The sequence below is a fragment of the Sipha flava genome, unplaced genomic scaffold, assembly GCF_003268045.1.
Source record: "Sipha flava isolate LNK unplaced genomic scaffold, YSA_version1 89_pilon_pilon, whole genome shotgun sequence".
Taxonomy (NCBI): Eukaryota; Metazoa; Arthropoda; class Insecta; order Hemiptera; family Aphididae; genus Sipha; species Sipha flava.
In genome coordinates, this window is record NW_020273631.1 from 1,657,979 (window position 1) to 1,682,156 (window position 24,178).

Genomic DNA, 24,178 nt, shown 5'->3' on the forward strand with positions numbered 1-24,178 from the left:
AACACAATCTATAGTTTCACGCTTTAATATTATGAATGAACTTATATATGATACCGGTTTGTGATAATTCGTCACTAAATCGTAGTTGGTTGTTTATTAGAGAAAAAATGTAACAAATTATTAATACGAGTATATCGTTAAAAATTCACTTTTTGAATACAATAATTTGTACTATATTATATTTATATTATATTATTATTTATATTATTTATATTTGTACCATATTGTACAGATATACTATGGTACAATAATACATTTGTCCTTTAAACATATTGTGAAAGATTTAAAAGTACAAACAGTTCTCTTGTAGTCCGCTCAACATGATTATAGTTGTTCTGGTTTTCGATCCTTATTGAGTAGGAAAGGAATGCTGAATTGCAACACAACGCGGAAGTTCTGATGACCAAAAAACGTTTCGAGTAAATTACAGAATAAATAAACTTTATTATCAAAATAAATATAAACGATAAACCGTATAAAAATAATTCAACCGTGTACAGTTAATAATGTTAAAATTACAAAAATATAAAGTCATTGTTATAGGAAACCGTAGTTGCGAAATGGGATGAGTGCGACATAAATGCAATAATAATATAGTTACACTTGTCTGAGTTACGACAGCTCGTATGATTGAAGTGACATTACAAAGTCGTGTTTTTCAGGCCAAGTTATGTTTGGTGTTTAGAATTGTCAAGAGACCGCGAGATGAAACGAGACTAAAGACGTCATCGTATCGTTAAATCTTTTACAATCTTTTACACGGATAATCTTAAAATAAAGCGAATGTCTTCACGTCTGGAGACATCAAAATGGTGGTCGGTAATGTAGGACCGGTTTCGTCACCATTCTCGATGACTTGAAAAGGGATAAATATAAATATAAATACGTGATGCGGGAAACGGTTGCGGGAAACTCGGTAGTGGGTAACTAAGCGTCGCCGAATGAAACTACTGAACTTAATAATAATAACAATAATTAAAAAAAAAAATAATAATAATAATAATAAATATAGGTTTGTGTTGATGATGGGTCATCGAAAAGGGATCGATTGTACTACGGATACGATCCTTTAAATTCACGTATAGATCCGGGATCGCCGTGATTAGACGTTCACGGGAGCGGGCTGCGTCGTAGGGGATAATGGTTGTTGCTGGTTAGACGAGGCGGCCGCGGTCCCGTTATTATTGGACTGGTTCACGTTCAGTCCCATGACGTTGACCAGCCACGTGACGCCTTGCACGGCAGTCTCACCGAATGCTTGGATGAGCGCCTCTTCGCTAGGGTCTACGCCCTCTTCGCTCTCTTCTTCTTCTCCTCCCTCCTCCTCGCCGGACTGTGAGCTGTTGTTCGACGACAGTACTTCAGGCAACTCGACGACCCTGCAACACGATCGATTATATATCGAAATTAGAAAATTATTGCCGAAATCGATTTCCGAAACCGTGGAGTGTGTCGTTACAGTGAACGGAAGTCAGATGAACACTGAATATTATTATATTATTATAGTGTTGATAATGTACTGTAAAAACGCATTCAAGTCGTACTTGCGTGTCACGTACTACGTGTCACGAGTAATATTGGTCAAACATTAGAAATTATTTTTGTTTTACCATCAATTTAATTGTAGAGCGCTACTTGATATTTTCTCCGCTGCACGGGAAAATATTGAACGATATAAATTATTTTGTATCATGTTTTTAGGAACCACTTTTGGTGGAACACATTTTTTGGTTTTGAAAATTATGATTATATGGGAACGGGAATATTTCAGATGGTCATACATAACTTTTAAAAGCACAAACTTCATTACCATCACTACTGCTATATCGTAACTACCATCACTATGATCATTATAAGCACCGTTTATTTATGTTAGCGGTAGTATAAATTATACGTGTTACGCTTATTTCCTATACGTAATTTGCATGGTAAGAAGTTGATAAAACAGCAAATTCGTCGTAACCTATTTATTATTTTGTTTACAATCGTTATTTTATGTGTAATTATCATAGATATCTACTAAATTGCGTGCGGGGTATAAAACTAAAACAGCTCTAATGATTCGTGAGAAAAAATAATACGGTTTCATTAAAACCTCTGTCCCGGTGGAATTGAGTATTAATATTACACGTAAATGGTTTTAGTTACGTTTAGGCGTATCAAATTATACGTGAGCAGGAAACGAAAACGAAAAATTTGATAGAGAGAAAGGGTGAGAGATATGAATAAATGGTCGTACATTTGAATTCATATAAGTAATGTTTTCATTGTTATCACTGATACATGCCAAGATCAAATTGCAATGAATCAATAATGTTTTTTGAAAAAAGTAATATTTATTAGACACCTGTATTAACTATAAAAATTATAAATTTTTAAATTATTATTTATAAGTTATTTAACTCGTTATCAATATTAATGAGTCATTTTTCATATTCAAATAATTTTGTATTCCTTTACTTTAATAGGGATTTTTTCCCTGTTAAACATTGGTATATAATTTTGAAATATATGATAATTTTTTTCTAAACATCGCCATAACTTATTATTGTACAGTTATTTATTTGTAACACAACCTTAATTTTAAATTTAGTAAAAGAATACAAATTAATTTTTAACAAAATTAATATATGTTACTATAGTAATGTTGTTTTTCAAATTTATTTCTATTATGCTTGAGTAGAAGTATACAATCATATGAACGATAATTTAGACCTAACAACTTTACTAGCTGACCAATGATATTTTACGTACTAATGTCAAAAATTCAAATTTACTTACTTAAGTTTAAATGATTAATCTTTTAAAATTTTAAAATTCATAAAAAAAAAAAAAACTATATAATTGTTATATATACTGATAATTTCTAATAGTTTTGTTAAATTTAAATACAATACCTCCTCACTGAATGTACGCTATTTCGGCACGGTAAATTCGATGCAAGACAAATGGACATATACGACATTTCGACGCGTGCAATTTCGACGTATCGACATTTCTACGAATGTCAATTCGACGCGTTTTATGATACAATCATACATCGCTCGATAAGAAAATACTTCAATAAAAGTTTTATGAAATCAATGCAAGACAATTTTGACACATTTTTTTTAAATCTATCTACTTTGATATTAAATTTAAAAATTATAAATAACCATTTTTATTAGATTTATCTTTAATATTATCCGTATCGTTAAATTTTCATCATGTATTTTAATAGACATAACACCAGCACATTAGCACAAGATATTCAGTGAGACTTAAACATTACTATTTTTGGTTATTGTTTAAATTTTTATAAAATTTAATTATCTTACCAATATATTCTCAATATTTTTCATAGATTTGTTTATTTGTTTCCATTAGATAAATACAATAAAACGCGTCAAAATGTAGATACGTCGAACCCGCATGTATTAAATTTACCATGTACATTAGACGCGTGTCGAAATGTCGCAATATTCTCCTAACCTTTAGTCTTCTCTTGTCATATAGAAAAGATTTTCTCTGTAATTTATGAGATAACAATCATACTTTAGCCAAAGATATGATCAATTTAAACCTGGTGATATGATCTGTGTATACTTAAGTGAAATTTATAAATATTTCAAGTTAACAATTAATTGTACTTATGTGTAATAATTATTTTTAATACCTATATATTGATATTTTATTTTATTTTTAATATTTTTATTTACTTGTGTGTTATATATTTAATATTATTATATTTTATGCTTTTGTACATTTTACAAGAAAATAATTTTCTAAATGCTTTCATTGCATGAAAACAAAAAAAAAATTACCTCTGTAAAAACATTTTGCAATGAAAAATAATTATTTTCATTTTAATTAAAAATTATATGGACTGGTTAAATGAATAACAAAATCGATTTCATCTACTACCCAATGTAGTTATTCTACAGATATTTTGTTTTTAAATTATGATTTTATGATTTTACTATAGTAAACAGCAATTTAAAAATAATTGTTATTAATGCTTGAAGTAAACATTTTTAATGCAATATTCCGTGTTTAAAATTTAAATCTTTTCCGTATAATTACAATTTGTAAATGTAATTAATTAATGCTCATATAATATAATCATGTTATATATTATTTTTAATTGTATTTATTCATTACGAGTTACGTTTGTTAGTTAATATGTTATTATACATAAATATTTGTTTTTGCTGTTTAAATGTTTTAAATATTATGATAAAATTACAGCTGAGAAGTATTTAAAGACCATCAAGAGTTATATAATTACTCTTAAGTTATACTGTAATTGTTTAATGTTCTTTTTACTGTTATGATGAGATTTTCTAGTGCAGAACATTGCAATTTCTTATTCAACTTAAAAATTATAAAAATTTAAAGTAGAATAGACGTACATTTTGTATGTATTTTAAAAATATTTACTTATTTTTCCATATTTTTGATTCTATTTGTGTGTGTTTAACTCCCAAATAAAATTAAAAAAATATGTTTGCGTTTATTTATGAAAAATTAAATATATAATAATTAAAAAGTAAATAGCATAGATGAAATCATTGATCTATAAAAGGATAATATTCACCTCGAATTACACCAGAAATTTACATATTACAGTTATTTTTGTGATTTATTTTATGATCTCTGAAATATTCATAATTCTTAAGCTCATTGTGATCTAACAATATTTTGAAAATTTATAGATTTACAAAATTGACGATTTGAACTAATTTGTTTTATTATTTACACCTTTTCTTTGGTAACATATTGTACATATTGTACAGTTGAAGATTTAAAATAATTAGTGTCCTTAAAACTATTTATTGTGCACTTACGTGGAATTGAAGATTAATCGATTTTGGTCCATTTTAAAACATCCCATGGGAATCGAGTTTTGCACTTCGTTTAACAAGGTGGCTTCCAACTTAAGACAACCGTCAAAGTCTTGTGGTGTAGATGAGTTTCCTATAAATCGAGCGCACAGTTGACCAAATCCAACTAGCACGTCCATGCACACGGGTTCCGGGTTATTGCCTGTGACAAACAATATTCGAAATGTTAGGTTCACGCAAAGTATTCAGTATATTTTATTAGAAAGAGCAGCTCTTTGTTGACGATGAATGTTTTTCAGTATCGTAACAGAAATTTTTGTTTAGTAAAAAAAAAAGTTAAGAGAAGTAAGATTTTACATAAAACTAGCATTGACATTACATGAATAGAATATGGCACATTGAGATTTTAATTTATGAACGAAAAAACTTTTTATAAAATTGAAAATAATTAAGGCCTATGATAAAGACAATCAGGTAGACAATAAATTAAATTTGACAGTGCATTAATAATTAGAATGAATCGTTTCTTTTGAAGCACCTATAATGTTGCGGTCAATTACATTTCTTTTCTTTGTGTGAAATATGTTCATTTTCACGGTTGATTAGTTTTCATATTGTGAAAGATCCTCAAGAATAATAAGTGCGTTTTGTCACTGTGACGCCATTAATTATAATTTGAAAATAGATTACAAAAAAAAAAAAAAAAATAGAACGATTTTAAATAAATTATTAATAAATAGAAATTTAATGACGAAATATGTATTTAATTGTTGAGTAAAATATAAATCATGAATAACACACAATGATTTATTATATATTTAGTTAGAAATTGAATTACGGACAGTATAGTTCGTATTGATGAATAATTTAAAAATATAATTTACTGTTTTAAAATAGGTAATGAATGACAACGTTTACATGAGTTCAAACGCGAATAATTTCGTATTGTCATATGATTATTTGATTGCTACTGAAATGGTATGGCTTCTAAACTTTCTAGCTTTTTAGTGTAAATATATAAATGTAAAATGAAACGATGGGTGAGTAGTAAACTAGCGTCCAGGCAGCGCCGTACTGAATGATTATGAAGTCGCACTAGGTTCTATAGGGAATTAAACTCATATCGGACTAATGTTTTACAAACAAGTTTCAACAAGTTATTAAATATTAAATGAATTAAATTAATTAAAAAATTAATTAAATACATATTAAATATAACTATGGCACAAAAAAACACAATAGCTAAATTTTATGATGAGGGAAAAAAATAGGATTAAGTAAAATGAATAGTAACTTATTTTAAATTTTTTAAAGCGTATATTAATTATAGATAACTTGTGTTGAAGGAGTGCTAAATAAAAACAATAAATTTTAATGAAAAGTAGATTTTCAAAAAAGTCACTAAATAGAAAATCCAATATGGTTTTTACAATACGTTTGAAATAATTAATCAAATACGTAGATAGGTGTAGAATGGTTAGGGATATACTTTTATTTTAATTTTTTTTAGTTTGTTTTAATGTTAATGAATATTTTTATTAAATATTTGTTTAAGTATTAATTACTATTATATAACTTTTTAAGTGTTAAGGAAGTAAAGTTATAAATTCGAAAAATGTAATATTTAAAGTTATACGAGTTTTTTATGTTAAAAATGGTTGTAATTATTGTAATATTGTCATACTATGATATTCTAATAAATGAATTTATAATTTATATTTTTATTTTATTTTAATAATCATTTAATTTAATAATAAACTGGAAATATATTGGATTTGCTAAATATGACTTTAATGCGTAAAAATTTAGAAACCAAATCATTTTCTATAAGTCATAATGGATTTTCAATAAAGTGTTTTCCGATTTTTTTTATTTTATAAATCGTTGCGAATCTAATCTTACCGGATATTATTTTGTGAAAATTTGCATACTTTTTGAATTTATAAAATAGGATATCTATATAGTAAATGGAACTGATATGAAATAGCTTAACAATATATTTTAGGTAAAATCCATTTTCACGGCCCATACAACAATTTATGAAAAATATATTCTAAAGATTTTCTAAAATAAAAAACTATGTTTTCATCATTATTTGACATGTCATGGCAATTTAATTATGCTCAATGTGTTTTACTAGTCGTACAACGGAATCGGTTGTATAAGTGTAAAACCATAGTAGAAAATTTTTATTTTTATATTTATTTTTGCACAATGATCTTGTATATAACGGTATATAATTTATAACACTCAGATAAAAAAAAAAATGTTTATGTTTGGTTTCCATCAATGGTCGTACGTAACCAATTAATGAATTATTAAAATAACAAAAAATTTATTTCTATGAAACTCGTAATGATCCGTGAAGTACGTAATATGATTAACACGAATTTAATGTGAAATGTACTAATTTTTTTTACTTACTACAATAACAGTAATTATAAAAATATTTATTATATTTTCACGTGACATTTATAATTGTAAGAGTATTACTTCGGACGTTTAAGTTGTATTGGTACTTTTCGTATTTAATTTGTATCGTTCAAAATATAGTATAGTTATATATATATATATATACACACACTATTGTATAGTACTTAAAACGAGTAAAACCATTGAGAAAAACTTCAAAACAGATGCATCCATGTCACAACTGTCGATCGTATGAACACACATATAAACGTTGCTACCTTAACAGTTGTCGCGTCAAATTTAGCGAAAAACAATCATCATGTGAGCATTCCAAAGATCGCACTTTGGAATCAGCCAAGTGCACTCTCTGTGAAGGAGCTCATAAAGCACTATGCCCAGTTTATGAAAAAGCTCACGGCTACCTTACCTCCGGTAAACAAGAAATGAAGAAAAACGTCTACCCTATTATATCTTGGCCAGTCAATTGTGTATAATTTAGGAACTCTAGCTTTTCCATTCACCAACAAACGTAGGCCAATATCACAACTAATTAACCATCTGAACATCGTATCTTTTGAAAATATTTCCATATTAATCTATGAATTTAAAACCATAATTATCTCATCAGTATCTTAACTTACGTCCACTCTAAATATATTTTCTCGACCATTTCTATCCTTCGTACTAATATTACTTTCTCACTCCCATTTCGATAGCAAACCAATATTTTCTTATTATTATTATTATCTTAATATTTGCTGTTATTTTCATTTGGTTGTTTTTGGCTTTTGTGCATATGATACAGACTATATTATTTCATATTATTATGTCTTATACCATGTAATTTGTATGTAATCGTATTTATGTACCTACATATTATCTTTGTATTAGTTTCTACTGAAAGCTAAATAAAACGAAAATAATATGGTTTTTATTATCATTAAACGTAACATGTTTAACGTATAATTTATAGGTATGATTAATTATTTAATACAGTAACTTTTCAATAGTAAAACCAAATGGGTGGCGTAAATATCGTATTTAATGGACGAACGAAAATAATATAATTATAAATGAATAAATTGCCGTGGCTTATGTAATTAATCATCTGGGCCAATCCAGCTAGAAAACCTTTGAATAAATAAGTAGATAAATCCGAAAAACGATAACGTGGGTGTTTAGGGGTTGATATCACATTCTGAGTACACGATAATACGTTTAAATTTTAAAGATTAAAATTTAACAAATGTTGATGGTTTAATCGGTTGAAAACGAACGCAAAACATACAATTATATACTTAGTTTTGGTCATCGTGTGCGTGTTATTAAAAACATGACATCCCGTAAACATCGACCGGAGTACATGGTATCGTTCGTACGATCCATAAACAGGTAATAGTGCCGTAATGGTTTTAGAAATAATCAAACTGGCATGTGATTACGATGATATATGCCTGCAATTTAGAGAAACGGGAAAACGTTTGTAAAAAATGAAAAAATTCATACACGTAGTCCTATTTTGTATTCATCATTATATAAATATATATATATATTATTTGTAGATCGAAATTCAATTAAAATAGTCGCTGTTGAAGCAACAATACATTGCAGGTAAAGACGGTCGTCGCCGTCGAGCTGATTTCGATTTCACGTGTCATTGTCAATGTCACGGCGGTCTTACGAATTTCGCGGGCGCACGTCACTGTTTCTCACGTCAGTCTACGCGAGGACATCATCTCTGTCCCGGGGAAAAGCGGCTCGTCACGCCGCACACTCGACATGTGTAGATTATATTATCGTTGTTGTTGCTGTTGTCCATTACCGCGTTACTACCAATGGCGCTGCAACGTAACACACGTGCCGGATGTGCAACGAACCATTCCACCAGTCGCGTATGCAGATCCGTACAATACGTGCGAATATAACCTTTTACCGTGAGTTCGACCACTGAACGCGCCGATGTAATGAAAAACGAGGGGAAGCATCACGACCCATCTCCTCCTCCCATCGTGGATCGACAGAACAGGAGTTTTGCATAGACCTGGATCTTGGGAAACCGAACGCGTAGGTAGGTTAGTAACCTTGTTACTAACATAACCTGTTCACTGATGTTTGTTAATAATGGTGTGCGCAACATGTATTTTAGTACCCATATACATCGTTTCTTTCACATAATTACTGTTTCCCCATAATTATTTTTTTAATTTAGATCATACGCACAGTATGGAGAGATATAGTAACTATATACGCGTATGGTCGGTGCGTAAAGCATCTAGTGGTTGGCTGTTTTAGTCCCAAAGTCTCTATTGCACGTGCACTTTATAGATAGCGCGTAACGTGGAACGATTTTCGAGGTAATTCTTTACAAAAAAACGTGCAAGTGGAGTGATGACAATATAATCATATATAAACATATTTGGAAGTCCGGAGTACAAGTGCATATTTCAGCTTATGTTTTTAGATAATTATCATAAACGAATAGTTTCAGTATCCGGAGAATAAATTTTATCCGTGACGCACATATTGAAAACCCTTTCACTGCGTCGCTGGGCGAACACTATTGCATTACGTACACGCATTCGGCGGACAGTACAGTATATAACATAATGGTCATGGGAAAACGAAACGGTGGAAGCAATAGAGGACATCCGGACGTAATGTTATGAATCGTAAACAGTACACAACAATATAATGTACTCAGTGGCTGTACAACGATTGCACGTTATTATTATTATTATCATTTATTGTGGCGTACGCGTTCGCGGATGCTTACCCTTGATGACGCCGTTCTGGACGTTGCCTCTGCCGTAGGTCACGTTCACGGCGATCGACTCGATGTCCGGTACGTACTTGAACTTGACACAACCTGTGGTGGTAATCACGGCGCGATTAAATGTTGAAACGGGGTAGGAGGGATGAAATAGTATTGGGAAAATGGCTGGTCGTACTCACCCGGAGACGTGGTCAAATCCAGGAACGGCATGCTCATGCGCAGGCAGCACACGCACGACTTCAGCTCCGGGCTCTGGCACTCACACCGCTTCTCGGGCACCTGTTTCGACTCGGCCGGTAGTCCGCTCCTCTGCTGGATCACGCCTTCCAGCCCGGTCCACAGCAAGTCTGCGACAACAAATGCAGAACGCGCATTGGCGGTTAGGCGACTCTATGGCTTTAAGGGCCGCACGGTTGGTCGGTGATAGGGCAAGGAGAGGCAACAATAGTAAGTCGTTATTATTGTTGCCTCTCCTTGCGGCGGTGTGGACAGATAACGGCGGACGGAGCGATTGTTTAATTTGTCGACAAATCTATCACATGCGCCTCCGTCCGGCGTGTCAACACAACGCAACCGCGAGCCCAACATGTAAACATAATTATATTGAACCGTTGAGCTCACCCGTGACGGTCGACGGTACGGTGGCACCGGAACACGATGCCGTGCACGCCGCGGCCAAGACGACGCACCACCACGTTGGACGATACATCGTGAATTCTGTACGATTGCGTCTGGAGAGTTTGGCGCACAACGACGACGACGACGACGACGACGATCGGGTTAGAAAAAATAATAAAAAAAAACACGTCCAACACGCAGCCGGTCCCGTTGCGTCTGCGGCGGCGGTCACTAAACGATACTGTACCGGCAACGGGTCAACGGGTCATCTACAGCCCCCACCGGTTTACCACTTTCTTTTCGTGTGCTATGGCCGCGCGGATGACTGCGTTGAACTACGATGACGACGACAATGAACTACGTTCGGAGCGAGTGCATCGACTAACAATTTCGCTTTCTCTCGGTCGCCCGCGCGCGCGCGTACGGTGTACCTGTGCCTCGCTTTCTAACTCCTCGACTTTCCCCGCGTACACCGAAATTTATAATATATTGTACGTGTGCAACAGCAACAGCAACAACAACAACAACAAAATTTAATAACACCCGTGTAAAGATACTACACACACACACACACACACACGCGCGCGCGCGGGGGACTCAAAACACGTTTGTACCATGTACATACCCACTCGCAGCACGGACTGGGTGCACCGCACGCGCGTGTCACACGGATGCAACAAGGACGGGGAATGCGGGGACGAAAGAGATAATATTATAATTATCGACCAGCGGGTTGGTAATTACTTAAATATTATTACATGAATCATATCAATCGCAAAACTAACAGGCAACCGGTTTTGCGGGAAGGTTTTTTTAATTTTCGTTAACGGTTGATTTCCAGAATGCCAATCCAAAGCTAACGATAATAATAATAGCTTTGCACGTCGCGTTAACGCGTACAAAGCGTTTTTTTTTTTTTATTTCGCGTTAGTTTTCGTCACGCGCGTACCGCGGTACACGAGTACGTCGCGGCACATCGCGACAATAGGGTTGGACGACGAGCAGCAACGTAAGGCGGTCGAGGTTGGGCTGGTTAGGAAAGGAAAACCGTCCCGGAACGAGAGTGGGTTTTTTATTATTTTTTTTTTTTTTTTTTAGTGGGGAACAGCACACTGTCTCGCGTCTCAGCCGCTGACACACATACCTGACCCGGTTGTTAGCCCGGAACAAGAACGGCGGCCGTGGTATTCCGCCGCGCTCGTCGCACAGTTCAGTTCCTACCTCAAAGAGACGAGTTCGAGGCGGTTTTTCGTGTTCAGTGCCTGTGCACATCCTGCTGACGACGTGTTTATTCGCCGGAATACAGTGCAAAAGGTACGTGATTGTTGTTATTTGCTTATTTTTATTCTCGTCGGTCTAATACTGTTGTTTTCGGGGGTTTTTTTTTTTTCGGTTTTTATTTCGTCAACTTCGAGGTTTGTCTACACGCCCCCCCGAAACCGGCCGGGTGTGTTTTCATCAGAGAAAGAGAGAGAGAGAGTTAGGAAGAGCAGCCAGTGTGGGCTTTAGAAAGTTTAATGTGGTTCATAATTTGACGGGTGCACCTTTGGATTTGCTTGGCGGGTGTTTTTTTTTTTTTAATGCTTTTTATGTAGAAACTCAAGGGGTTACGATCGATTCACGTCCGTTCGCGTGACGCGTAAAACGTTTGTAGATCGTTGAATGGAGGTTTTATCGAGTTTTGGCGGGTTTGTATACAGATTTGGAAGTTCAACATTTCGGGATAAAGTAATCATTCAGTCTACTCAATAACAAGGGCCGACTGTGTTAGTTGAAATCAAATATTATTTATCGATTTGACTAGGTGATGTTTCTACTATTTTGTTTTATTTTTCTAAAAATAGTTGTTTACATATTATGAACCACATTGTATACTAATATTAAATCATAATTATTCGGAGGGAATTTAAGTAAATAAATGAAATAAAATGTTTGATGTAAAAGTTATGTATAATTTTTCATAGTTTAATTTGTATTTCAACGCAATGTTTCATAATTTAAACATGAATTATTTATAATTTTAAAATATAGTATTTATTAAGTATAATATAGGTAGATACTTACATATATATAAATTTTTTTACAATACAGTCGGTATAGCTTTATAACAATAAGTTGTATTAAGTTTACATGCACAAAAGTTCGGTAAATTAAAAAAAGTGCCGAGAGCGAAGATGAATTTAAAAAAATTTAATTAAAGGGAAGAGATATGTAGGTTTTTGTAGTACAAAAATAATTATCTCAAGTGTAGGGTTGAATTAATTTCACGGTTTGGTTATTTGTTCATTTTAAAAATACATCAAAACCTTACACTAAGATCAAAATGTTGTTCAATTATAGAATACATCCTATTAAGTTTATACATACATTTTATGAAGAATTTGTTTTATTTCATTTCCGGAATACAACTCAAAGACTTTAATACCCCTTTATTATTTTCTACTACCTTTATAAACAATATGACGCAATGCATAATGATTATAATATACTTAAGTATTAGCTTGTCTATACAGTGTTTGGATACTCATCTTCTTTTCTTTTTTTTTTAATTGTTATTTCCAATTTAATTTTACGGATTATATCTAAATATATTTTTATATAAATGTGTGTTACAAAAACAAAAGTTATTTTATTAAGGTTTTGCTGAAAAGTCATAAAGTGTGTTTTGATCACTATTGGTAAAGTAATTGTAATACGAAAAGCCATAAACTAACGGGGATTTATTGTTTGCTTTCTTTATTTTTAATATTTGATTGGAAAATATGTATCATAAAATACGAAACAATAAAATTTATGTTTTGCGTGAGAACAGGTGCAAGTAATTTTGAGAATGTATTTGTTTTTAAATCAAAATTAGAAAATTAATTAAATAATTATTATTAACTTTTAACGGTACAAATGTATATTTAAAAATATTGTCCCGTGAAAATTGCATGAACAAATATCTATGCATGAACAAATATCTATAGAACACAATAGGATTGAAATTATTACAGGCGTAGTTAAATGATTAAGCTATTATTAAAATATATTTTTACGGTATTATGATATTATACCGATGTAAAAAACTTGTTCTGGGAGACGGAAAGAAGATTTCTCTTTTTAAGGACAAGGTCAGTTCTGATAATACATATGAACCTTTCACCAATTTCTACCAATCTACCAATCTGTTATTATATATTTCTCAAAAGAAAGTCATATTTTGGAAGTTTTTTTAACACCTTGTGTCATACGGATATAATATATATATTATATTAATATAATTGTTTTTGTTACAGTTTTCTTTCGTAATTGGTCAGCGATTTAAAGAAAAATGCGGCTTTCAGTCGTATTTGAGTTGCTGTTGATCTTTTTGATCATAGCTTTTGCTGCTTATGGTAGAGTTAGTAAGTGAAAAACGTTTATTGCCGAGTAATATTCTTAACAATCATATAATGCATCGTGAATTTCGTTTTTATTTTACAGTCCCGGAAAACAAAGACGTATGGAACAAAGGCTTGAATAACGTCAAAGAACATTTGAAAGCGATGGGTCGAGCTAGACAAGCTACTCCTCAAGCAGCTCCTCCCAACCGGTACTGCGCTTGTTCGAACCTAATGTGTAATTGCTGCAGAGATTTTTCACTACCAGTAGTTCCCATCAAAGGACCAGGTAAACAATCGATCTAAATACACCTATCGATTAGCAGTCGGTCAATCAATACCGCGGTACTAAATTATACTCGTTTCGACTATTATATTGTATCCTTTACGGGCACCAGTCCGTATATTATATTAATATATCGTTATTTTCACAATTTTCGGTAAATATATACACGTGCAGCATTTTCTGGCTTAAACTACTGTCCAAGAGTTTTCGTTACCAATCCATTCGTCTCGATCTCGTACCATATCTCAGCATTCTCTGATTTTTCAGATTTTTTTCCACTACGTCAACATTTACAATTTCCAAAGTCGATTCTGTAGCCTTTTTCCTTCCAAATCTAATCCAGTACTAGTCTAATTGCTAAAGTACACCACATTTTTATGTCCTAGCTCCGTTGAATACTCTGGTTTATCACTATCCCATCTTATCCTATCCGTTCCTATCATACACACTCATGGTACGAGAGAATTAACTGTGTATGAGTAGATTGTTATTGTTATGCATTTTATATTACAGGTTGCGCATCGCTGAAGTATTTGAAAGGTGACCAAATGGCTGTGACGATGAGCTTCGGGGACAAGGTGTTGCGCAACACGACCATATCCGGGAAAAAACCGAAGCCCGTGTGCATGTCACTGCCCGGTGGTATATCCAAGTTCTGCGGTCGGGTATACGGCATCTCAAGAGACGGTGATCAGTTCAAGGCATGCCTGGGACTCGAGCTGCGAGCTCTGGACGACGTGGAGGCCGCGCTCAGGGTGTCGTGCTTCCGGTTTGGGCCGCAGGGCATGAAAGTGGAACCGGCCCAACCGTTGCCGGCGTCCCAGACGTTGCAGGGCGAGGACGAGGACGACGAGGAGGACGATGACGATGACGACGATGACGATTACGGTTTGGGAGGTGGTGATGACGAGGAGGAAGACGATGACGACTCGGAGAACGACGTGGAGTCCACCGGGGATGCGGACTACACGGGTCTGAGCGCGCTGAGCACCGACTTCCTGGACAGCCTGTTTGGTGGTGGTGGTGGCGGCGGCGAGGACGACGAGAACGAGGCCAGCACAACGGCAGCGGCGAAACCAACAACAGCGAAACCGGTGGCGGTCAAGTCGAAAGTGACGGCCGCGCCGCTATCGTCCTCCAGCCAACAGGTGACGGAGAAGCAGGCGGCGTCTAGCGTCGAGTCCGTGACGTCTACATCGTTCACAGTGAGCGTGGTACAAGACCCGGCGATGTCCTCCGAGGTGTCCGCGGATGCTAGGCCAACCACCACTGCGCCATTGGACGACAATCCGACGGACCGCGTGGAAACGGTACCCACGTCGGTGGCCAGCAAGGATAAGGACTACGAAGACGACGACGACGAGGACGACGACGACGACGAAGAAGAAGAAAGTGACCTTGTGTCGGACATCATCGAAACGGCGGCTAGCGCGGTCGGTATGTCGGCGGACGGGGCAGTGGACGCAAACTCGACGACAGCCAAGACGATCGACAGGATCGCGACCACAGAACACGCGGCCGCAGCTACGACATCGACGACGATAATGACGGTCAGCAGCGCGCCAGCCGCCAAAGATTACGACGACGATGACGACGACGACGAGGACGATGACGACGGGTACAGGAGCTTCAAGCACATGCCTGTGGCTATCGTACCCAATGACAGACGCGGCAGGACGCACCGCAGGATGAGGCTGTCCTCCGCAGACGAATCAACCATACATTTCATGCAAAAAGTGTAATAGAACTGTTGCTCACGGTAATGATGAGAATACGCATTTTACCCCTCCCTCCCCCTTTCCTCCCAATGTTAAGATGTACATATTATTATACCCAACACTATATATTTATTATTAATTTATTAATTTATTTGATGACAAATACATTTCGTGAAAAATGAAATAAATTATTTATATTTTATACGAGTCGCGTATCTTTAACCTACCTGACACTATCCGATAGAACCTCACAGTCGAATATTGTTATTATGTTATTAAAATCCGTTCGTAATTACATTTCTCGTGGCCCGTAGACGAAATCCGTCTACGTATTCGTTCTGAGTGCTTGAGTCGAAAGCAAAATATTGTAAATTACATTTTTTTCCTTCTATTTCGATGACAATGTAATTATATTATTACACATTTTATCCACTACAATTGTCAAAATAACATATAGGCGTATTGTATTGCTGTACACTCGGGTGAGTATATCAAGCAATAAATGTAAGTACATAACTGTTTAGAAAAACACGCATATAGTGAATGATCTACATGATAGCGCAATGATATTTGCGTTTCGTAAATCATTATATAAAGTATAGTAGCACCTACACTATAGTTATAAAGCAATATCTTACTAGTCGTTGTGTAGAGATACGGCTGAGGAAAATCAACAAATAAACGGATATGCGGTGGTAAACCGTCAACAGTGGGTGTATTATTATGAAACCTATTTTTGTGATCATTTGAAAACACGAAAACGAATTATTCAGAACAACGTTGTGATATCTGTACCGATTTAGAGATCGTTGGTACTACAAATGGCATTTAGGGTGCCAAATTTAAAGCACTCTAATAATCACTTAATTATGTTCGTAACCATTACAGTAATTCGGAATGTCCTTAGTCTGTAACGAAGTTCTTAGGGGTGGTTATTGGTAGTTTTTAGAATAGTTTTATTACATTTTTAAACATGCAAGATATATAAATCGTTATTTATAAAGCCGTTTTCGGATCAATACTTATAAATATATTGTAAATTAAATTTTTCCAAAACTACGTTACTTGACTTCCTATATGTAGTTAAGTATTATACCATACAGTAAACAACAAAAATTCGAGAAATGGAAAAAATTACATCTTTAAAATTAGGTATCTAATCGAAATAATATAAACATAAAACATTAAGATTAATAATAAACACGGTAATATATTTATTTGGCTCTGGAATTTTTTCTCTTTATTTTAGAAGTTTTCTTTATCATAATTAGAATAAGGTTATAACTTATAAGTTTCTTAAACAATTTTTGTTTAAAAAACTTTTCTTGGTTGTTATGCCACATTAACACACGAAGGGTTAAAGTTATTTTTCTACAAGCTAATAAAACCAATGGTAATAATAAAAACTAAAACACAATAATGTGCCATATCCCTAAGAATGTCCTTTCGAGAACGAGCAATCGGAAATTCATCGACTTTTCCAATGGATAAACTCGATATAAACTCGTCCGAGGACATATACACAATTAATATTAAAACTGTTTAGTATTGAAAATTATTAGATTTATAGATCAAACGCTTTTGTTTGCTTAACGTGTAAATAGTATATAAATCGAAATAAAATTAATGTCTAACATAACGCACGTATTACTATTATTGTATTTTGCTTGCTGTTGTAGTAGTGTTATTCTCTTCGAGAGCGGCCACGTCCAGATCGGGAACCGTCGAGTCGTATACCGTGGTGGTGGTAGTCGTGGACGTGGTCGTGGTGTTGTACTTTTCTAGGTTCACTCCGTCGAGACCGATCGTAAAACAATCGAATTCCAACACGAGCACTTCCGCGTGTTCGATGCGCGTGAGGAAATTGACGCACGCGTGCAACCGTTTGCCCGGCGTATAGATGTCGAACATCTTTACACACATGTCCATCGATGGTAAGTAAGGCACGGGCATTTGCAAACACGCCGGCGGAGGGTTTTTGGCTGTAGCGAAAACAGAAAAAAAAATAGGAAACATAACGAATAATTAATCAGTGAGAATTCAATAGTTCCGTCAGCAGTAGTACATTAGCAGTTGACATTTAAACGATTCAAGATTGGTTGGAACACAACAATGAAATAAAAAAAACTTAAACAATTAGGTTTATTAATGGTATTAACGATAGTAACTATCATACTGTTCATAGAATTAAGTACAATTACCTCGGAGGTGTCTATACAATAAACGTAATGGATGCATTTCAACTGTAATCGAGTGTTATTTGCATGTTCGGTGATAGTGAAAATAAAAACATGTACGAGTGTCAGTGCATAAAACGTTTGCTGCGAATTCTTTAAGTTATTCTTCGTGATTTCTATTTGAGTTATAAATTATGTAAGTATATATTGCGTGTACCACAAGTGACCGATTAAGCATTGTTTTTTTTTTATATGGTGGGGTGTAATAATCAAAATTTTATTATTGTCTTACGGTTCCACGTTAGGCGCACTTACAGCCAATGATTTATATTATCGTACATTGTCATTTAATACAATACGAATAAAATATTTCAATTATTAGTTTATAAAAAAATAATCGATATTGAAATTAGTTTTTGTATGATATTATTTTGATGTTACGATAGAAATGAAGGTTGACCGTATTATTTCTAATAATTTGTCGGTACACTTCTCGGCACCGCAACGTATCATTTTCGTGATTGAAATATTCTCCGTCCCTATTTTCATTGCGAACATAATGTTTTTCTTACGGTGTATGATTCGACGTATACGATCGGTTATTGTCTATTGTTGTTGTTTATTTAGTGAAAAAAATAAAAATAAATTGGAAATTTCGATTTTACTATTGTTTATTGCGTTTCCGTTGGTGCTGTCGAAATAGATTTCTTACTTATAAATCACGTACACCGATCGACGTGATCGTTTCAACTTTCCATGTAGATTCAATTTGATTTCATTCACATGTGTGCAATTGTCATCCATAGGATAAACTATAGTTACGATTTTGTCCGAAAAAGGATATAGTAATTACAAATAGAAAACGACGAAGAATTAATATAATAATTTTATAAAGCCGTAATAATACATGATATGCGACATCTTATTGTTCGGATCAACGAATTCTATTGGTTTAGGTCTATTAGTTACGACGTTTTCGGCTATCATATTAACTTTTATTACTTTGTTTGAGTTGCTCAATTATGTAATCATCAATCCAAATACACGTGGCGTTGTTGTTTAACGATTTAGGTTGATTGAATGTTTATGTTTAAGTTGTTCGATGTGTACGACGATCAAATGTTTAAGTCAGTCGAATGTTTAAACGTTTGCGGTACACTAAGTCGTATTAATTTCTCCGGCTTAAGTTATGTGTATTGTATTGTAAATGTTTGGTGTTGATGTGTTGACTTTGTCGGTTCAAATCTTTAGTTTTCCATTGTACTGCGCTGCACTGCATAATGATAGTAAAATGTGGTTTTTTTTTCATGCGGTTATGTCTTCAGAACGTTATTTAATGCTATAAATACGTACCGGATATCTTGTACTCGTACACTGACTCGTTGTCCATGAACATGTTTCCCGTCACTGCAAAGTCGAGAGGATCGTACGTGAAATTCATGCATCCTGCACATATAAAAACAAAAGTCGGTGGGTTGATATTTTACGCCAATCCGCGATTTTGAGCGTAGCCAGTAATTTACCGAGTCTATGACAAGGACGGCTTCAGGGGGGGCCCTAGGGGCGTGGTCTCCTCCCAAGCCCGTACCGTATTTATAAAAAAATGTATATTGTCAAAAAAAAAATGCATGTTATAATATGTACTATCATACGATACGCACAAGTATGTAGAGTTATAGAAGTATGACGGTTGAAAGGAGTTTCTTCACACTTCGGAAACTAAAAACCTGGCTTCGTTTAATGATGACTGAAGATAGACTATCAGCATTATATCTAATTAATGTATATCATAAGGTAGATATTCTAGATTAAATAGATCATACTATTGATATTTTTGCCAATTTTAAAAATAGACGAATTTGTGTTGTAAAAATTGTTGTTTTCTTTTTGTTATAAGATTTTGAAAAATTATAACTTGGCCCTCCCCTTATCAAGGTTCTGGAGCTGCTCCTGACTTATGGTTGTATATATTAATTAATTTCAGGCTTTGCATGTACATAGTATATCTTGGCTAACAGCATGGAAAATTTACCAGGGTTTACTACGCGTTAAGTACGAGTCCATGTACGAAGTTAATAAAACTGAGATTACAAGGACGATATTTCTTCATCCCCATGTCACATTCAATTAGTATCCTTGTTCATCTGAGTTTCGGTGGTTTTCTAGCCTTTATTTTATTTTTAAATTATAAGCATAACAAGAGTCCTGTAGGATGTACATATCTCACTTTTACAACGGTTTACATTGTAAAAAGAAACTAAGAGTTAAGGTTTTAGTTTAGGCGAGGGACGTATAATGTGACTGAAAAATCATCTCATTATAACGACATTGGATTAAAAATTGAATTTTCGAATTGCATATGATTTTACATGAATTTAATTAAACTAGATAAGATAAACATTTTGAAAATATATTTAGTACTTATGAACGTCGATGAAGTAGTATAATGTATGATAAAATATAAAAACTTAATGTAAAATGTGCCTTTTTAATAATGCACAATAATGATCAAAACTTAAGTCTTGACACGCATTAAAAAAAAAAGTAATGAACAAAATTATTTTTAAATTAGATTTATTAATGTACTTTAATTCTGGCTATAATTTTTCATTTAAGAAATATTTTTTTAATAACGGGATTTTATGTACGTCTTGAAATTTAAGTTTTCACTGTAGGAGTTTTTAATAAACGTTTAATTATTTGTGGTAAAGAGAAACATTTATGTTCGTTTTATAGCTGAATTTAGGTACAGAATTTATTAAACAAATAACTACTATTAAAATGGATTCTCTGACGGTAAATAAAAATAAAAACTTGTTATTTAATAATAAAGTTAAATCTGTTTTAAAACCATCGCCGAATTAGCTGCTATTATTTTACTTAATTGTTTTTAAAAAATTAGTAATAACTGATAACGGTTATAGGTAAATTTTATTATTTATTATTTTAATTATATTTCTATTACGTAAAATTAAGTTACTTGTCAAAATGGTTTTAATAATTTAATTTATGGTTAAATTACGTAAAATGATTTAAAACGCTATTATAATATTATTTACACAATACGAGTTGGAATCTAGTCAGACACATGTTTTATTTATTATGATAATGTATGAAATACCTGTATAATTTGTTGTGATCTTTAGAAAATGTTGAATAATACAATTTATCAACCAAATTGAACCAAAAATACATGAAAAAATTAGTTAAAGTCTGTGGAATGTGATAAAAAAAGTAATATTATAGATTTGTCGTTAGTTTTTCTTCGAAACAGTTGACCAAACTTTCTCCATTCTTCTAATCGTCAAACTTGGTCAACCATCGACCGACAATAATCATTGAAAATCATGTCACGTTCACTTTAAACGTTTTCCACGGTCAATTAAATAAATGCATGCAATTTTACTGAAGATATGAACCGACTAATTCATTGACGTCACATAAGGTAATAATATTGTTTCTTATTTTTCGTGATCTACCGATCATTATAAATTTATTTAAATTCAAAATGTATTGTTACAATGTAGAGTATAATTTCCATAATTATTATTCGTATCGGTCATTTAATCAATCCATGAATTATGTATATTATAATACTTTTTTCAATTTTACTGTCTTATAACGTTACGTTTTTTTTTTCAAGAGTGATTTGTCCATTTAATCAGAACTTCAAATTTTTACATAATATACCTATATATATATTTAAAACATCCAAATATCCAAATGCGACTGTAAATAATCTTATTACCAATAATAATCTAAAGTTTATTTGTGATATTTTATATTTTTGATCGAAAAACTTCGATTGAAGTTTTATATTTTTATAATATATACGATACACGTACATTTATACCTAATCAGAATAATTTAACTTAAATTAATATATTGTGTGATAAAAATAAAAATTTGATTTATGCTACGATTCAGATTACGATAAGAACACGAAAACCTATTACAATTCTTTGGTATAAGTGTATCACAATTGTGCCGATAAATGTTTGGTAATAAATAATGATTAATAAAATAATAAAAAATAAAAAATAGTAAATGGTTAATACTCGTAAATGAATACATAAATGATTATAATGATTTGTTATAATCATTATATTTTCATTTTTTTGAAAAGAAAATGAAAGTATAAATAAAATGTGATATAATTTATGATTTAGTGAATTGAATTACTCGCATGTATCATAGAAGCCATAAATACATTTTCAAGTATGATACACATATGTTGCCATTTACTTAAAACGTCAGATGATCTCGGAAATTTTTTAAAATGTTGGAATGTTTGAATGCATGTGTATGACTTCGGTACTATATTTTAAGTAAAAAAAATTGTTTTTTTTTTTGTTCAATTATTTTTGCTTGTTGTTTTACTCCTTGTATAATAAAATATTTGCAAAAAATTACAAAACAAAAATTATATTTGTTTTATTTAAATTGATGTTACACTAAAATTAGATTTATAACAATTAATTAATATTATAAGATAGAAGACTTGTTATAGTCTTAAACAAGCTTTTATGAATTATATTAAATAAAAAAAGAGAGCATTTGAACGCACACCAAAAACATTTTAATTAATAATCCAATTTAAAAATAATTAATGATAGTTATATTTTAGTTTATATTTTTTCCTTTTCCTTTAAATATTTAAATGCTTAAAAATACAAAATTATAGTAAAATTAAGTAAAAAATAACTTGTCTATATAAATTGCATTGCCCATAATATTGCTATAGTTACAGTGTTTGAAACCAATAAAAATACTGGTTTTGATAAAAAATTAAAAAATGAATATTACGAGTAATTAACAAAAAAGTAATCACCTAAAGTCGTTGCTACCGTAGTGACGAATTACATTTATTGAACTCGTTCTCTCTGTCATGAGATGTTTTTTAACTAAAATTACTATAGTGGAATTTGGTGTAATGGTGGTTTTCAATTATTACATTTTGATACACCTATTTGGTTTAATATCTTGTCTCTAGCTAGCGAACGCTCTCTTTCCAATACCTACACTATTAGTGGCTACGGCCTTATTATCATATTAGACCTTTTTTATTGTAATTGAACAATCGAACGTTGAATTGAGCACAACAGCCACACGTTAAACTTTGACATGAACACGGTATACGTCCAAATTTTGCAGTGTTCGGTTCATCTTGACGATCACCGAACCGCTGAATCATTGGTATCTTTGAACTGGTTACCACATCGTAATATATATCGTACCATTTATGCTCTGAACCTGTAACTAAATTATAATATTAATCAATAAGATTTTTATTTAAAATGGTTTAAAATATATGTCTCATTAATTGTATTACTATAGTTTGCGATTCCATAAACGTTATCAAACTACGATTAATGAACCGTAGGAAATATTATTATTTGTGAATCATATGTTAATAGATTTTTCTTATTCGAAATAGAAAATCAAAAGCAGTTTTTTCAACTATAATCGTTTATGGACCAACTTTTCGGTCTTATTTATTTGCAGGTAATTTATATTAAGTATATAGTTATTGTAATTACAAAACAACACGGGTCATAAATTATAATATTTATAAACATATATAGTGTGGTAATAATGGTCATTTATCATATGTTAACTATGTATTTTTTATCATAATAAAATAATTCACCACAACAAATATATGAATTCTATAAATTTAAAAAATGGAATACAATATTCCCAAGTGATTTTTAAATGAGTCATGGAATGTTTAATAATCTGCGTATAAGATTATTAGATTTTCATATGTATTATAATTCTTACAACACTACCTCCGATTATATTTTTTCTTTATTCCTCAGCTCATTAAGAATAAGAAAACCACGAATTCGTTGTATTTCGAATGATTTAATTGATTATTGAGTGTGATCAGCGTTTGTCTTAATGGCATTTACTAATTAGTACATTTATTCCCAACGTTTCAAATGAATTGGCACAGTAGTTTTAGTTAAACGCTGATCAGTTAGTGAGTGAGTATTATTTGAGTTA

The 24,178-nt window shown here is 32.6% G+C and overlaps 3 protein-coding genes across 3 annotated transcripts in view; 1 reads left to right on the forward strand and 2 right to left on the reverse strand.

Moving 5' to 3' along the window:
- Nucleotides 1-265: 265 nt before the first annotated feature.
- On the reverse strand, nt 266-11,008 carry LOC112693722. Its single transcript, XM_025568909.1, has 5 exons — nt 10,630-11,008; nt 10,188-10,355; nt 10,009-10,101; nt 4,827-5,025; nt 266-1,379 (listed from the first exon to the last, which is right to left on the reverse strand). Exons 1-5 carry the CDS (start codon nt 10,715-10,717, stop codon nt 1,103-1,105), a joined length of 825 nt encoding a protein of 274 aa, XP_025424694.1. The 5' UTR covers nt 10,718-11,008; the 3' UTR covers nt 266-1,102.
- A 744-nt stretch (nt 11,009-11,752) lies between these two features.
- Nucleotides 11,753-16,166, forward strand: LOC112693721 (nucleolin-like). The gene is made up of 4 exons (XM_025568908.1): nt 11,753-11,940; nt 13,905-14,012; nt 14,092-14,277; nt 14,788-16,166. The coding sequence occupies exons 2-4, from the start codon at nt 13,940-13,942 to the stop codon at nt 16,014-16,016; spliced, it is 1,488 nt and encodes a 495-aa protein (XP_025424693.1). The 5' UTR covers nt 11,753-11,940; nt 13,905-13,939; the 3' UTR covers nt 16,017-16,166.
- Nucleotides 16,167-17,197: 1,031 nt separating this feature from the next.
- LOC112693723 overlaps nt 17,198-24,178 on the reverse strand; it is a 14,680-nt gene continuing 7,699 nt past the window's right edge. Inside the window, exons 2-4 of the mRNA XM_025568910.1 lie at nt 23,228-23,428; nt 19,523-19,615; nt 17,198-17,974 (exon numbers count right to left, since the gene is read on the reverse strand). Coding sequence (XP_025424695.1) covers nt 17,646-17,974; nt 19,523-19,615; nt 23,228-23,428 — 623 coding nt within the window. The 3' untranslated portion in view covers nt 17,198-17,645. The remainder of the gene's footprint in view (nt 17,975-19,522; nt 19,616-23,227; nt 23,429-24,178) is intronic.